Source organism: Paramormyrops kingsleyae, chromosome 3 (assembly GCF_048594095.1).
Source record: "Paramormyrops kingsleyae isolate MSU_618 chromosome 3, PKINGS_0.4, whole genome shotgun sequence".
Classification (NCBI taxonomy): domain Eukaryota; kingdom Metazoa; phylum Chordata; class Actinopteri; order Osteoglossiformes; family Mormyridae; genus Paramormyrops; species Paramormyrops kingsleyae.
In genome coordinates, this window is record NC_132799.1 from 38,110,769 (window position 1) to 38,128,815 (window position 18,047).

Genomic DNA, 18,047 nt, shown 5'->3' on the forward strand with positions numbered 1-18,047 from the left:
ACCATATTCAAGTAATGCATCCTTTTTTGAACAGTTCTTACTTTTGCGACTGCCAATATGCCTTACCGAAACCGATATACTGTATAAATGGTTGTGGCTAATCTTGTAAACATAAATCAGTCCGCCACCACCGTTTCCATTTGAATCTTCTGGGTAAAGCCCTTGGCCTCCGCTGGGGAAGTGAATTTGTGGACTGTCTCCTTATATGTCAGCACCAGCGTGGACGGGGAAAGAATGCCATGCCTCACTCCTAGTTTACGCAGTTGTTCGCGAACAGCGTCGAACTGCTTGCGTCGCCTGTGCACCTCCGCAGCGACATCCGCAAACAGCTTCACACGCCGATTCTTATAGAAGATGTCCCTCTTTGTTCTGGCACTTCGTAACACGACTTCTTTTTGCTTGTAATTAAGAAATCTCATGATTACCGTTCTTGGTGGGGTATCGGTGTCTCTCTTCGGTCCAATGCGGTGGGCCCTTTCCAGGACTAAAGGGTGACGCATTGGGCCTAGCCCCAACGCATCAGGCAACCAACTCTCCAGAAAGCCGCATACGTCGGGACCCTCAGAATTTTCGGGAAGGCCCACCAGCCGCAGATTATTCAAACGCGATCTAGTTTCCAAATCGACCACTTTGTCCTCTAGATGCTTATTTCTTGTCTCCAATTTCTCGACCACCGCTCTCAAGTCAATCTGCTCGTCCTCCACGTTGGACAGACGCACCTCTGTCCCTGCCACCCGCGCCAAACATTCAGTCACCTCCTGTCTCGTGTCCGCTATAGCCGTAAGTACCCCATCAAATCTTCCGGTGAACTCGCTTTTCAAATTGCGTATTTCCCCCAGTATCTCCTCCTTAGCCATATTTAGAAGCCGTTGGTCCATGCTGTGTAAATTCAGCGCTTCTCTGTTCACAACCCCTTCGCTTGCCTCTGCGCCAGCGGCCGAAGCATCCGTCATAACGTTAGCTTCCTTGCTAGTCGGCTGCTCAGCTTCATGCGCTTCAAAGTTCGACAATTTGGATTGCGTCGTAGATTTAGACTTCTCCCTACTGCCTCTCCCTGCTCCAGGCATTTCTGCGTCAATTCCACCACTCCGGAGAGATTCTTTCTGGTTGAAGTATAAGGATTATACAGGATTGTTGCAAAGAGCAGACTCGAACGCGACCGTCTAGCTTGCGGCCATACCCGGAAGTGAAGTAATGACTTTTAGAATTTATTTGTATTACTTTAGGTTAAGGCTTCTGATAAGTTAATTAATGCCCAATATTTATGCAAGAAATGTAATGTTTCACTCCACTTCTGCAAGTTCAGTGTTACTCTCTGATTATCAATAATTGTTCATTTAAATTATTCCTTAAAACTCTTCTTAGAATATAAAGAGATCAGACTGGCTGATGGCTGCTCTGGGCAGTTGGAGGTTTTCTACAATGGCACCTGGGGAAATGTGTGCTTCAATCAAATGGACACAACCACAGCCAGCTTGATATGTCAACATCTCAACTGTGGAAAGAGTGAGGCTGTTTCTAACTCATGGTCTCGGCTGAAAGGAGCTCTGAACTGGCTTGATAACCTGAAATGTCGCCCACATGACTCCACACTGTGGCAGTTCCCGTCCTCTAACTGGGGAGATAATAGATGTGAGGAAGGTGAAGTAGCTCAGATACACTGTAAAGGTAACCTACCATACTCATTATCTTTATTAATCCACTTTGTGTTTGGATTTATTATTTATATGATTACCATATCACCAAAAAACCTATCTGGATTCATAACGTTTTTGTTTTCCTTAATTTCCTTTATATTCCATAATAATATAGAAAATCCTTAATTCTTTCTTAATTTTTTCTGTATGAAAGGATGTTCTGCTGCTGCCAAGGACAGATCATGTTCACGTAAGTTCAGTTATTACCTGCCCAGTGTTACGTGTTTATCAGTCAGTAACATCAGTGAGAAATCAGTCCCAGCTCTTCACTGGACTCTGTCATCCTCACATGTGTCCTCTGCCTTCTGCAGTGCTGATAAATCACAGTCTTTACTTGCCCCCTAGGCCACCCCCCCATGAGACTGCGGGGGAACAGTAGCGAGTGCTCAGGGAGGGTGGAGCTGTGGCATAACGGCTCCTGGGGGACAGTCTGTGACGACTCCTGGGACCTGAGAGACGCCCAGGTGGTCTGCAGACAGCTGGGCTGTGGGACAGCACTGGAGGCTCATGGGAACTCTGCCTTTGGACGAGGAAATGGCACCATTTGGCTGAATGAGGTGAACTGCAGGGGTGATGAGCTCCACCTGTGGGACTGTCCTCACTCTCTACAGGAGCAGAGGAGCTGCAGCCACAAGGAGGATGCTGGTGTTACCTGTGCAGGTGGGACTGGGGCTGCAGACAGACTGTAACGTCAACATTATGGTTATTTGGCTTTTAGAACTAAAAAAATAGAAAACAATGTTTATCAATAACCTTCAATGCTTCAATTTCACAGGTTCATCGCTGCTTAAGGCCACTACAGGTGAAGTTGATGTATTTAATGTATAGTGTTGAGGAGTTTATCAAATATAGGATTAATTCTGTTTATATATCGATATCAATTTTCTCTTTCAGAGATTCCATCAAAATCCACAGCAACAAAGAAAGGTATCATTTTTATATTCTGTTATATAACATCATACTTAGCTATCTTTCTTTTCAGTGCTCTAAGTTTTTATGTGGGAGTAATTTAACTATATTTTTGTAACTCTGCAGCCCTGACCATCACAAGTGGCTAGAACATGTATGTTCTCCATTTTTTAAAAACAATAAAGTTTTAGTTATTCCTGTCATGGCTTTTCATTTCCAACCATGATATTTTGAAAATCAGCACAAAATATGTTTGCATGTTTAATTAGTACAATCATTCTGCACTGTCAGACACATTTTATACTGAGTATCTGTTAGTTCCTCCTCCAGTTGTACCCCTTTCCATTCCTTTTGTGGTCTTCCTGGTACTGGGAGCTCTTCTCTTCCTGCTGCTGGTGATAACAGCTGTCCAGTTGTACCAAAACAGAGTGCTGAAGAGAGGTACAGAAGGATAGAGCTGTAGGGTGACTCACATTATGAATGGTGTATCTGAATGGGTCATATTAAGTCTGTATTATCTCCTACATTTTCCATTGTTGGCTTCAGTGGTAGATAGACGGGGGACAGGGGTCACATGATACAAGGAATAAGTCTATAGCTGTCACGCCCCGCTCTGTCCGCTCCTAATGTGTGCCACGCCCACCTCGTTACCTCGTGTTCAACCCTGATTGTGATCACCTGTGTCCTGTTATTTATGGCTTGTCTCTTGTATTTAGTCCTAGTCTCAGTCAGTCTTGTCAGATCTGTCATTGTAATGTCCGTGGATGTTCCTGCGTGTTCGTGTCTTTGATAATTAAACCCCTGTTTACCCGTGAGAACGGCTCCGCTTGCCTGCTTCCCCGCTCGCTGCACGCCGAATCACGACAATAGCAACAGCCTAATTTAAAAATATTTTGCTCTTAGATTTATTTGATGATGGGGTGGGATTGAGATAAAACTACAGAAAATGAAATAAAGAGCTACTCAACTGCTGACAAATACAGAGACACTTCATATACAACAGCAAAGGACACTGTTGTTCCCATGATTATTTAATAAGCCATAATAATACACAGATTTACAGAAATGGGGGCTTTAGATTAAAGTGAGAAATGTAGCCTGGACTGTCAGCTGTGTCTCTGTATGTCCACCTCCACAGCTCTGTACCAGGAGGGTCTCACCCCTCTGCATGAGGCCATTTATGAGGAGATCGAGTACAATCTGACCCGGGGGGAGACCTACAGAGCCCCTCGCAAGGGTGAGTTCATCTCCTCAACCTCTACAGAAACAGAAAAATAAACTTTTATATTCATGTGGACACACATGTACATTAAAATGGGGTAAAAGTGAATTTCCATTAGAGGTATATTTTTAATAAGAATTTATGAGATTTCTCTAATAAAATATTGTGGTGTCGGGTGGACCGAGGCATCGCATGAGCAGAGAGAAACGGAGACTCGCTCTTTACACGCTCTTTATTGGCAGCCCTGAAAAGGACTACATCAGGCACCCAATGAGCACCGAACCAATTAAACACAGGAAACACAAGGTTGTCAGACGCCGAACTGTAAGATGCACACGGTGGGAGATATACGTAAGCTAAATACACACGGGGGTCAGACCGGGTACACACAAGACACGGGCAAACACACGTGCGACAACAGGGAAATGTAACCATTAATATTAACAACAACAATACAACAAGGGCCATTTACAACTGCACCTTTTCTGCATGCTGGGATATGCGCCTTGCCGGTGCTACAACATGTATCAGCCTGTGTATCTGTGTCCTTCCTGGTGATTTTTCATCTTTTACTATGTTATTAGAGCTCAGAAACCACATGAGGGCCTCATAGCTGCATTGCTGTAAAACTGTGAGGGTGAGAGAGAAACCAGCCAATAGGGAGAAAGAGGATGTGGACAATATGAGTGTCAGTCAGCTTGCCTGGGCATGAGCATTAGCTACTCTAACCCCACACATCCTGTCTTCTCAGTCTGAGAGATATAAGCAGAGGAAACTTCATGCAGAGTCTCTCTGAGCACAGGACTGACTGTCTCTCTCCTTCACAGGAAGTGTCCTCTCTGAGGAGCTGCCCTCTGGGTATGAAGATGTGGAGGACAGTAAAGGAGACCCTCTCTCAGGTAGGGGGCTGAGGTCTGTGAATTTGGTACAATTAATGTTTAGTAATAGGAACCCTCTTTTAATACTATGAAGGGCATCATTAGTCTTTAACGATTATGTTTTACCTCAGAGAAATCAGAGAGAGAAGTGAAGGACGGTGATGATGATGCTGTCATTACAGAAAAGATTGCTGATAATCTATCAGGTGGGTGTTTACCCTGGTTTACCTCAGTTCATTATTTTATCTCAGTATCAGATTGAATATCTTTATCCTTATAAGTGTATTTGTTGTCCCTCAAGGCTAATTTTAATTATACCAGCATAATAATTTGAGTTAAGTAAAGTCTACAGTGATGCATGTCTGATACACAGAAGCAGCTTTTCTGTGTCTGATACAGGGGATCTGGTGATTAAAGACACACCAGCAGACTATGATGATGCTGGGACTGTTGGGCAGGACTCAGGACATTTCTTTGGTAAATTATAACATTCACTGTGTTTCTCGTATGGGTCCATGCTTATTTATATGTTCAGTAATCTTTCATATTAAATTTTCAACCATAATTTTTAAACACATTGCACTGTAATATTGCAATGAGACAGTTGGTAACTCTAACAGTCAACTGGCTCCTGTGTACTGAGGTCTCTCTTTTCCCAGGCTCAGGGTTGATGGTGACAGGAGACACACCACAGGACTATGATGATGTTGAGGGTATAGAGCAGAGCCCACATGTTTTATCAGGTCAGTTTCTCTTTATAACCATCTAATGGAGCAAAGTATCTCTCACACCATACTGCTCCTCTCAGATGGTTTGCTCACCTGTATGCTTCTCTTTACATATTTATAATCTTTTATTGTTTTTGAGTTATTTATTTATAATATTCATTTGAGTGTGACTGACATGGAATGACATTTGAATTACTTTATGTGTGTCTGCCACAACTAACTAATAAACATTATTTTAATTTTACATACAACTACTCTCCTGTATAAGTCCCAGTTACAGTTTGTCAATACCCTGTGCCCCTTACTCTGTCCATGTAGATGAGAGAGCTTTGAGCACACTGCCCCCTGGGGACGGCCCCCCTGAACCCGACCAGACTGACTATGATGATGTGGGGGAGGAGGGACTGACAGTCCTGCCTGAAGAAACTCCTGTCCAAAGATTCATGAAGATGTTCTTCAAATGAGCTTCGTGACAGAAGCATCTACCACATTATAATTGCGATTCACCATTTTATGGATTTTCAAGGTCTTAAGATATTTATTTAAGATAAAGGCAATTTAATAATATGTTCTTATACTGTATATTAAAAACAACTTTTGCCCATCTGTAAAATATATCTTCCAAATGGTTACTGCCTGTAACAAACCACATAAATAGTTATCTCTAACACTTACATCATTACACCATTTAGACAATGTATTTTTGCCTAATTTTTAAAGCCTAAATACCTGTAGTCCTTAACAGTAGTAGTTTTGGTTACCTGATTAATGTCCTGTGTTCACTATGCTAGTCAGACATTTGCATTTATTTTATTTAGCAGAGACTTTTGTCCAAAGCGATGTTTCAGTGAGACAAAAAGCACATCTCTAACATACAGCTGTAAAGGATTTGATTAGACATGAGTGCAGCTTGACTGAACTTCCAATGGAAGCCCAGGTACAAGTGTAAGCAGTATTGGTGCAAAACCAAGAGCTAGACAACATCTTACAAGCAAAGCAAGAACCTAATATGTCCACTATACAAATCAGCAGGAAGTGCAACTTTAAAAGGATCCAGAAAACATCACTCATTACTTATGAGCCTCAGGATCCACTAACATTAGCAGAGGATCAGTTTCCTCATCCATGCAGAGACCCTGTTTGTACTGCCACTGGCTCACAGGCTGTTAGATCACTGCTGTTCTTCAATTCACACCCTCTTCTGTTCAGTCTCTGAATTTGTATTGCCGCCATTTTTTTGGAATGGGAAATGGAAATATGGGACAAATCACATATTTTTTACAGACTGAGAACCCCTGCTATAGTCCACACGGCCAACTCCAACACACGCACATGAGATGAGGTACCGATTACCCAATCATAAAGGTTTTATATTATGTCCAAAATATTTTATATATTTTAAAATAGATTTATATTTTGTAAGTAAAAAAATATAAATTTGCAAATGCTTTGTAATAAAATTTCATTATTAATCAAAATACCTTCACGCATTTCTGTTTCTGTATATTAATAGGCATGTTCATAGAAAATCATTTTTATGAAAATTACTTACACCACAAACACTTGAGCAACCCCATGAAATGAATCTTAGTTAAATCTGTTGTATGGAGATGGGAGGACTAGGGTATGGAGAAACCCTCATGAGTCTATGAGTCACTCAGCCAGTGTGTCAGCACTGCTGACTGGGGGTGGTGGTGTGATGGTGTGGGGCACGTTCATGGCACACATTGGGCTCCCTGATAAAAGTGCAGCATGGCTTGAATGCTATAGAATACTGTATCTGAACACCAATCAGGTGACGTTAAGCCCAAAACAGCGATAATACCGGTTTTTAGTGACAGGGAAAGGGCTTCATGGCCTCACTCATTTTTCTGAGGCTGGCATAGGCCACTATGCTTTTCTGATCAGAAAGTGAACAGGATGCTTTGCCCAGCTCTCAGTTCTCTAGGTAGGCTGCCACATACTCACAATGTTACTGAAAGACAATGTCTATCAGCCTCCAGAAAGTAGCAGGTGCCCCATAGACCCCAAACGGGAGAACACAGAATTGCCAGTGACCACTGGGGGTGCTGAAGGCCATCTTCTCTGTGGCAGCCAGGCTGAGAGGTACCTAGGATTACCCTTTCATGAGGGTCAGGCTGGATTTTAAGCAGGTCTTCCACTAGTTCATCCACCTCTGACATGGGGTAGCTGTCAATCTGGGAAACCTCATTCATCTGGCAGATGATGTCGCAAAACCAAAGGGATCCATCCAGCTTGGGGACCATCACAATGGGACTGGACCAAGGGCTATGTGATTCATTGATCATTCCCAGTCACCACATCTTCTCATTTCCTCATCGACAGCTTGTGAACTGATATTTGGGTGAGATTCCATAGAGCTTCTGCCAGAAGACATTCTAAGTCCTGAGCCTAACAATAAAACGAGTCATAGGGACCTCCCCCAGTACCCTGGTTAAAGGAGATGTCCCATATATCGACATTTGCATCCACATTCAGGAAAAAAGAAAATTATATAGGGGGCAGAACCGTGGTGCTGTGTTTAGCACAGCTGACTCACATATCTGGAAACCAAGCTTTGAGTCTCCACCATGGCCATACTTGTGTGTAGAGTTTGCATGTTCTCCTCATGTTGTTGTGGGGTTTCCTCTGGATTTTCTGGTTTCTCCCCACAGCCGAAAAACACGCTAAGGTAAACTGGAGTTACCAAATTACCCAAAGGTATGTGTGTGTGCATGCAGACCCCCTACAATGGGTTGGCACCCTGTCTTGGGGGCAGAAAATGGGTGGATAGATGGAAAGAATATACAAAAGAGGGTCAGTAAGGATGCTGAAGTCCTTTCAAGGCAGTTATCCTTCAAGATTCCTGCATACATCCACAGCTGGCTTTCCCCCTTCCTCCTCCAGCACCTTCACCTCAGTACAGGCTGCAAGCCGCATTACGGAAGACAATTCTGTATTGGGGCAGTTAGCGCCCATCAGCAACTGGTGGCCCACATTGTGGTTGATCATGAAAAAACCACAGCTCAAAGCAGATTTTTCTTTTTTTTTTTATCTCAAGAGGTTCTACTGCTAAGTATCACGAATGATGACTAACACCACTGCTGCTGAGTGTATACAGTATATGGAGAAAATGAGAACATGAGTCTTCTGATTTGTCACTGCAGCCACGTAGGGTTTCCTGGAACCTTGTTTAATAGGGCATTTCCGTGTGTGATTGGTGGGTGGGGGCGTATCCTCTCTGAGGGGCAGGATGATACAAAAAGACTCAAACAGAGCTCAGAGGTGAAGGTCGGCGTCTCAGATTTGCTCTGAGGAGAGTTGATTTGTCCTGATGAAGATGGAGGTCTGCGTGTTCATCACTCTGATCCCTGATCCTGCTCACCACAGCCAGTAAGTGCCATGCTCTACCTCCAATGGTTCTTTGACAGCCAGAGTTAAAGGTAACATTCTTAAAAGATAATCACCAGTCAGAGATGCCATAAAGAGATTTGCCAGTATGGCACACATTTAGTGAAAGTATGATTAAATTAACAGAATAGTTTTTTGTTGTTTGTTGTTTGCTGTTGGCTCAGCTCAAATGTAACCATGTAAGGATACGAATAACAATAAGCAGAAGTGGAGATGTTATACTCAGGTGACACGAGACACAGGTTACAGTTCCAGGGCATGTGAGTGAATCCCCACACAAAAGGACAGAACAAATACACAGCTTTGACAAACTAAGTCAATTATTAATGTTAATTATTTCACTGAAAGAAAATCGTTAATTTTACACCATATTCAGTAAAAATTATCTGAACCTACAAAAAACAGGCAGATAAATTGAATTACAGTAACTGTAACAAGGAGAGCAGGCAGCTTCTCTCCTGGCAAAGCAGGAGTCGCAAGGGGGCTGAACGACCTTTAGAGACTCATGCTGCTCACACTGACATCCAGCGGCAAGAAATAGTATTGCTTCTGGAAATCTGTGCATGTAAGTCAATGTACAGCTTAATATATCGGAGTAGACAAATAGATTAAAAAAATGCCAGAAGATTCACATTTTGAGCTCTTAACTGCTGAAACTTTAGCTTTACTAACCAGCTTTGCAGAATCTACTGTATTTCTGTCTTTCTGATACATAAAAAGCAGATAAAAATAGACGCATGTGAATACAAACTTCCGTGTTTTCCTTTCGTAGCAGGTATGTAGCCGTGATCCGCTCAGAAACCACACGGGGGTCTTACACATGCAGTCAAGCTCTCAGGACGAGGGGAGATGCACTCAGTATGAAAAGAAGGAAGGTGATGCAATTGATAGCCAGACCACAGAAAGACTGAACTCCATCACAACATCCGCCTGTGCTGCAATCTGCCTGCTACCTTTACTGTTCCACTGCTGCTATCTGGAATAAAATCAAAGGGATTTATTAGCGAGTGACACCCACACGCTGACAAGTTAGCGAGCAGCTTGCTCACTATTTTAAATTTATCATAACTGAAATCTGCAGGTGGATGGCAGCAAATGGATGTTTTTTTTTCCATTTCCCAATTTATCTGTGTTAGAAAGAAAAAAACATGTAAATACAGATCATGTGTTTAATTTTTTTAATGGATAAAGGGGTAAAGAGGAGAAAACTGTGCTAATTACTTTGTTCATATCACTGTGCATATCATGGGAATTTCAGTGACCTCTGAGTTTTACCATCCTCCTCATCCTCTTAATGTGTCGTAACACTCAGGAATTTTCAGGAAGCTTTCTGGTTATCAGCCCCATTTTGCTGAGAGCTGTAATGACAGAGTTATTGTTACTTGGACACTGAAGGCTTTTATCTATGATTTATATAAAGCATTAAAATTAACTGAATGTTTCAGTCTCATGTCTAACCTGTTAAACAGCATTTATAATGGCACAGTTTCTAAACACCTGAAATAGAAATGCTGTCTACTTGTACTGGGTAAGTCTGCCTCTTGGTCCTGCTGTCTTTACAGCAGAATCTTGTGGCTGAATATGCCTACTGCATATTGCTGCCATCTGCTGGAATTAATGGGGAACAAAACATAAAATAACTAAATACTGTCTTCTCATCCATTGGTGTCACTATTTCATATGACCAGCAGGTTTTTGAACAAGTTTTTATTAACATATTTTACTTATAACAAACACAAAATAAATTATAAACAGCAAATAAATCAAAAACAGCAACGACCCCATCTCCCACCCTCCACAGCCCATCCCAGGCAGCCCTGGAATCCTTGCACCCCAGACCAGCTCCCCCAAAGACGTCACATAAGCAGACATGCATGAAATATGAGTCACATCCAGAGAGAGAGATAACTGAGGCCAGTCCCTTGATTTATGTAACAGATAAGGACCTGATAACAGCAGCAGCCTCATCCCAAGACTCTATAGCCGAAGTCTGAGCCCTATACTGTTTGGCAGTAGACATCCTGAAAATACCGTAACCATGTTGTTAGAAAAAGGATGTGTGATGTAATCCATCTATGAACAATCAATTTTAACTGCTGTCAAGCCCACCAACAACAGACGACACTGTGTTCTACTGACCAATAGATCTATGGAATGTGGCAGGAGATCAGAGGAATTTCAAGTGAACATGAAAAGAACATTAAAACAGACTGTGCTTCTACATACTGAAAGCTAATTCACATGGAACATAAACTGTTTCTACAGCACCCTCTTGTGGTCACATTTATTAACTGCATTCTACTCAGATGTGTTGTTTTTGTACCACCTTAAAAATCATAAGTGAGCAAAGCCGTACCACATTTCAATATTCTCAGTTCTCAAGGTCTGTGGTGTCATTCCATTAAATGGGAACTTTAAAATATACATTATGAGTAAACTATCGATTCAAGGTACAATGAGAATCTGTTTAACGATACAAAGCTTTTCCATCCATCCATCTTACAGCTGTTTACCCTGGATTCAGTGATGGGGGTGAATTGGTAAAACTCCTGTGTTATTTACATACTGTCATCTTTATTATATCTGTCATTTTTTCTAACAGCTAACAGATGTGTAGCAAAAAGTGGCAGACTACTCCCCCCCCCCCAGACACTGATTAGCAGATCATTGACACTGCATTGTTATATACTCTGTCTCTCTCAAGCGGTCCGCTTCAGCTGCAGATCTCCCAGCCAGTGGCCCCCTAACACTACGTTGGGATGCAGGACCATAGCTGATTACAAATGGGAGGGAGCCGTTCAGTCCATGTTTTCTCACTGGTCTCGGTAAAATTCGACCTGCTGCTGAGTTAACAGGCCAGCTGAAGCAACTCACCTTCAGAATGATGCTGACAGGAGCCTCCTCAGATGGTGTGTTGTGCCTCAGGAAGAATCAACCCTGACTGATGATCCTGTTTGTCCTGCTTTTCTCCTCATGGGTGGAGCTGAAGGAACGACATGCTGTGACCAAAGCTTATATAGCATATTTGGTCATATACTTTAATACAGCTGTACAGAGTGCAAACAAGACAATGCATCACACAAAGGCAGGCTCTGAGTAAGCAGCTGGGTGTGAGGAAAGACTACACTGCTGTGCCCTTGGTTGAGGTGGATGAAAGTGTTCACTGTAAGCTGAGGCTTCACAAGCAGCTATGGAAACAGTCGCTCAAACCTGGTTACAGAGGGCCACACTGCCTCCTTCTGGTTCTGCTGCATGATAATTCTAGTTTTTAACAGGTACTCCACGATCACAATAATTTTCACCTGGCCTTTAAATGGAGGGAACTTCTTGTCACACCAAAAGTATGTTTAAACTGCTGCACTGATATTTCAAACCATGAAGAAACATTTTGACTGGAAATGTCATGTTATGAATGTACAGATGTCCCTCGCTTTACGATGCTTTGACTCAACGATGATGGGATAGTGATGCACATTCATCAGTCACCTTTGAATTCTGACCTGTTCCCAGACTAGCGATCTGCCGTATGATACATGTCACTGGTGCCAGACGATGGCAGCATCCACCCAGCCGGGCTTCCAGTCTCTGTAGTGCTCGTGAGCATAAACTCATACAGTACGTGCTTAACAAAGTATCATTCAGTGTTATTTTCTTTTTAACCAGACTTGGCTTAGATGACATTTTACCTTGGGATTGTGATAAATCAAAACGTATTAGATTAATCTTATTACAACTTCTTAAAAACATAGTATGCATGAAGATATACACCTGATTTAATTTTGACACAAACTGCAGGAAATGGTAGCTGTAAATGGCAGTTTATATTTTATATATTTATATTTATATTTATATTTATATTTTATCCAAAAGTTTCTAACGGATCATTTTAAATTTTGCAGACTAACTGTATGGGTGAAATTTAAAGTCTTTAAATTCTGAGACAAACTGCAGTAAAATTAATGCAGTGCTGCATAGTGATAACTTAGAGAAGGAGAGTCTCAGGAAATTGTTACTGCAATAACTCTGAATGTATTAGACCATGCGGGCTGCTCATTCCTGCTCCTGCTGATCTATCACCCTGCAGAGCTTAGATCTTCAGGAGCAGGAATGAGTAGCCTTGCATTAGACAGACAGATCTTCTTCAAACTTTCCAGACACATGTAAAAGGCGAATATCTGGAACTGTTCAAATTATGAGAGAAATTGCACCAAGTGGCACAAAATAACAAACGGAAGCCTCAGACACTTGATCTTGTCAAACTGTTTATACACTGTGTGTGTGTATACACACACACGCACACGCACACACACACACACACACACAGACATGGCCAAAAATATTGGCACCCCTGCATTTATATCAGAAAATGCACCACTTCTCCCAGAAAATTGTCCATCTATCCATCCATTGTCCAACCCGCTTATCCTACTGGGTCGCGGGGGGTCCGGAGCCTATCCCGGAAGCAATGGGCACGAGGCAGGGAACAACCCTGGATGGGGGGCCAGCCCATCGCAGGGCACACTCACACTTCACTCACACATGCACACCTATGGGCAATTTTAGCAACTCCCAGAAAATTGTTGCAATTACAAATGCTTTGGAGTTGTCATGTTTATTTCTTTTGCTGGCTCTGGAAGACGACAAAAAGCAGATAAAAAAACAAATCTGAGACATTCCACACAAAATGTCAAAAATGACCTAGAGAAGGGAGGGTCGCATGAGTATCATTCAGTGTTATTTTCTTTTTATCCAGACTTGTATTCATTTATTTTCTTTTTATTTACTGGTATTTAGTTAGATTCATTAATAATTTATTTACTTATTCAGTGACTAGTTATTTATTTACTGACTTATTTTACCAATTTATGGCTATATTTATATGTACAATGGGTTCATCAGAATGTAACCCCATTGTAAGTCCTGAAGCACCTGTACGGACCCCGTCTGAACAACAGAGAATCTGAAAAAATGCTGGGCCACTACCTGTCAGAGCACAGCTGTATCTGCACTACATGATGGACACTGGGGGCAAAAAAAGAGTTTAGATCCAAAAGACACATAAGAGTAACAGTGCAGTCTGACAGTGAGGTCTTGGTCACGTCTCCCCAGCTCATGACTGGAACGGGCATCACATTAACTACAAAATTGGCTTTACATACAGGGAACTCATCTTAGCTAAATTTAACATTCCTCACCCTGAAAGCTGAGCTTCAATTGGTTACTGACCTCTGCTGCACCACAGTCCTACAACTAGCATCTCAACAAATATTCCATTAGTGTGTACAAAGTGCCTATTACCATCACATGGCTTTAAGTCTTTCAGGTCTGTTTGAGTTGTTCCTTCCTCCTAAAAAGGGGTCGGCTGATTGCCACCATGAAGGAAGGACAGAGAAGGAGAAGTCAGGGAGAAAAGCCCCATCATATCCCAAATTGTGTCCTCGCCATAGATCAAATCACTGAATATCACAGTAAATTATCTGCAGTTTACATTTGTGAGACAACATTGATCTCAAAAATACAATGATCAGGAGTGTAACATTAGACTAGGTCTATAGGAAAGTAACTCATTTTATGCCATCTTATGACACTTAGCAGTGACGTCTACACAAACAAAAAAGTTATTAAACTGTTTGGATGTTTTACCTTGAAACTAAAAGTGTTATTTATCAGCTGGTTTGAGCACTTTTTAATGTGATGTAGTTTTACTTTTCATAAAATATCCACTTATCAGGAATTAAAGGATGATAAAAACAGTGTTCCGATTCTCTCTTTTCAAACCGAAAGAAAATCACCTCAGCTCTCCGCTAGAGCTCCCCCGCCTGGCTGACATCAGCACTGCCCCCTACTGATCACGCTGATTCTCATGTATATAGAAACAGCCACAGATAGGGACTTGAGTTAGTGACTTGAACTAAAGCATTTCACAATGGGGGGATGAAGGAATGACAATCCACTTTGCGACAGTGAAGCACATTAACTATTAGTAACAACAAACACCACACAGACAAAATTAAAGTGACCACAAACGGTCAAAACAAAAGCAGGTAGACAATACTGGAACTAATTTGGACAGAAACTAATAAGCAGGATAACAAAGACCTATCTGATGAACCAGGAAGAGGATTACAGTAAGGGGCATCAACACAGACCACTGGCAAACACGCTCTAACATCTACAGGTAACACACACAATGACCAACAGAGGAACAAAACAAGATCAAGCACCAAGGACTCAAACATTATAGGAACGAGGGGCTACACAGGAGATACAAGGAAATCTGGACTTAACTGCAAAGCTGAACACAGACAGGTTAAACCAGGAACACAGACACTAAATGCAAGAACCAAAACTGAAAACATAAAAACAGGAAAGACATGAGGTAAACAGATGATAAACTGACCTACAGCTAGACTTGAACCCCCAATGGTCAGAAAAGCACAACTATGCTGTTGCACACTCAGCCCATTCAGCCACATGACAGCCCAAAGAGCAGCGGGAAATAATAGAGACTCTAAAAGTGCTAAACCATAGGAAATACAGAGAAAAGAGTGGGGTGGGCAGTGCACCTGCTGGCCAAACAGGAAAACAACAGACACAACAGGACAAGATTGGGACTGATCATGACAAAAACTGGTTTCATGAATTAATCAAATGACATTATCTTTGATAAAAGGTATGAGCTCATTTTATTTTAAAATAATCTATCTTAAAATCTTAAAAAAAGGGATTTCCATCTAAAATTTATAATTATTTAACTGCCCTTCAAGTAAACCGCAGCACTCACACTGTGAGGGTTTCGGTTGGGAATCAAGAGGACACTGGCGCGGAATCCGGTGCAAGGAGTTTTAATAAATCCTGACACTAAACAACAGTCCAAAGACCGAGAGGTCAGCCGGCGAAACGTATCCCTCAGAAACAAGGTAAGGAGCAGGCGGAATCGATGTCGTGGGACGGGCTGGGGTCGGGCGATCTGCGGAATCGGTCTTGGGGGCTGGGCTGGTCTCGAAATCGGGAAGCAGGCGAGGGTCAGGCGATCGGCGTCGGTCATCAAAAGGGCTAGGACAGAAACTCGGGGTCTAAGAGGTAGAGCAACAATGGTCAGAATACACGGAGAGGCAGATAACAGGTAAACGCTTGAACTCTGGAAAATTCCTAGAAGATCTCGCATCAGGGTGCAAGATCGAACGGTAGATATAGTCCCTCCTTTCCGGACATAAGCAGTAACAGCTGGTGGAGGGTGATGAATCGAGAACCGGGAAAACCGGACAGTCCGGTAAAGCGGCGTCTGCCTGAAAGATCAAAACAACGGGAGGGCAGGAGCGAGGAATCCCCGATTGCGTGGCTGTGGTGACGTCAGTTGGGAACTCCCCGGGGTCGATCCGTGACACACACTGACAAAGTAAACTGTCAATTTAACTTGGCAAAAAGAACAAAATAATTTCCCATTTTATCGAATTCACACAATGACAGTGCATATTACTTGTTTTGGCAAAAACATAAACTTTTTTATCTTAGAGCTTCTTCACATTTTAAAAACCCTTTGGAGATACAGATGCACAAATTTTCACGTCAGCATTAAACAACGATGGTGCCCATTAAAAGCTATTAAAAATCTCACAAACTTCAAATGTATATATGGCTCCTACATTACTAACAAATAGGTTCATAGTTACAATGTTGGTTAAAAAATGTTTGGTCTGGATGTAAAATACCTTACCTTGTATAGCTGGTACTGTAATGTGATTTTGAACCATAATTTATTTAGTTTTTATTCAATGAGGTGGTTTTCTCTGATGAATCTAACACATTTATTCAATAGCCCTGCTTTTTCCTCAATTTATTAAATATAAATTGAGCACATTTATTAAATTGTCTTTATTCAGTTGAGCACCTGCTTTCCAGACCTGTTGGCACCAAACAAGACCCTTAAAATGTTTGCACACACTGTATCCCTTGAATTATAGGCATCAGTAATTACTTATTATCATTAAATAAGTTCCTATGTTGCTCCTTTTAGATTTTCTTCATTGCAAAAAAGTTGTATAATAATTATATGTGGGGGCGGCACAGTGGTGCACTGGTCAGCACTCCTGCCTCACACCTCTGGGACCAGCATTCATGGCTCCATGTGTGTGGAGTTTGCATGTTCTCCCCGTGTCATCATGGGGTTTCCTCTGGATTCTCTGGTTTCCCCTCACAGTCCAGAAACATGATGAGGTTGACTGGAGTTTCCAAATTGCCTGTAGATGAGCATGTGTGAGTGAATGGTGTGTGAGTGTCACCTGTGATGGGCTGGTGCCCCATTCTGTGTTGTTCTCCGCCTTGCGCCCGTAGCCTCGAGGAGTGGTTCTGCAACATTCTGTTGACATGAAAACTCAGTTATTTCACCTGAAAAACAAAGTATTAAGCAATTTAAGCAACTGAAGCAATTAAACAGTACACCAAAATACACTCACCTAAAGGATTATTAGGAACACCATACTAATACGGTGTTTGACCCCCTTTCGCCTTCAGAACTGCCTTAATTCTACGTGGCATTGATTCAACAAGGTGCTGAAAGCATTCTTTAGAAATGTTGGCCCATATTGATAGGATAGCATCTTGCAGTTGATGGAGATTTGTGGGATGCACATCCAGGGCACGAAGCTCCCGTTCCACCACATCCCAAAGATGCTCTATTGGGTTGAGATCTGGTGACTGTGGGGGCCATTTTAGTACAGTGAGCTCATTGTCATGTTCAAGAAACCAATTTGAAATTATTCGAGCTTTGTGACATGGTGCATTATCCTGCTGGAAGTAGCCATCAGAGGATGGGTACATGGTGGTCATAAAGGGATGGACATGGTCAGAAACAATGCTCAGGTAGGCCGTGGCATTTAAACGATGCCCAATTGGCACTAAGGGGCCTAAAGTGTGCCAAGAAAACATCCCCCACACCATTACACCACCACCACCAGCCTGCACAGTGGTAACAAGGCATGATGGATCCATGTTCTCATTCTGTTTACGCCAAATTCTGACTCTACCATTTGAATGTCTCAACAGAAATCGAGACTCATCAGACCAGGCAACATTTTTCCAGTCTTCAACTGTCCAATTTTGGTGAGCTCATGCAAATTGTAGCCTCTTTTTCCTATTTGTAGTGGAGATGAGTGGTACCCGGTGGGGTCTTCTGCTGTTGTAGCCCATCCGCCTCAAAGTT

The 18,047-nt window shown here is 42.2% G+C and overlaps 1 protein-coding gene across 6 annotated transcripts in view; it reads left to right on the forward strand.

The window, feature by feature from the left end:
* The window catches only part of LOC111838963 (antigen WC1.1-like), a 154,644-nt gene extending 148,551 nt beyond the window's left edge, over positions 1–6,093 (forward strand). The window contains exons 6-15 of one of the 6 annotated variants that reach the window (XM_072710251.1): positions 2,043–2,357; positions 2,473–2,499; positions 2,592–2,624; positions 2,925–3,047; positions 3,745–3,843; positions 4,656–4,722; positions 4,833–4,912; positions 5,106–5,183; positions 5,366–5,449; positions 5,753–6,093. In XM_072710251.1, coding sequence (XP_072566352.1) covers positions 2,043–2,357; positions 2,473–2,499; positions 2,592–2,624; positions 2,925–3,047; positions 3,745–3,843; positions 4,656–4,722; positions 4,833–4,912; positions 5,106–5,183; positions 5,366–5,449; positions 5,753–5,898 — 1,052 coding nt within the window. In that variant the 3' untranslated portion in view covers positions 5,899–6,093. Of the gene's footprint in view, positions 1–2,042; positions 2,358–2,472; positions 2,500–2,591; positions 2,625–2,924; positions 3,048–3,744; positions 3,844–4,655; positions 4,728–4,811; positions 4,913–5,085; positions 5,184–5,365; positions 5,450–5,752 lie in introns of those variants that run through there. The other 5 variants (XM_072710249.1, XR_011989652.1, XM_072710250.1 and 2 more) reach the window with 5 other exon arrangements.
* The last annotated feature ends 11,954 nt before the right edge of the window (positions 6,094–18,047 follow it).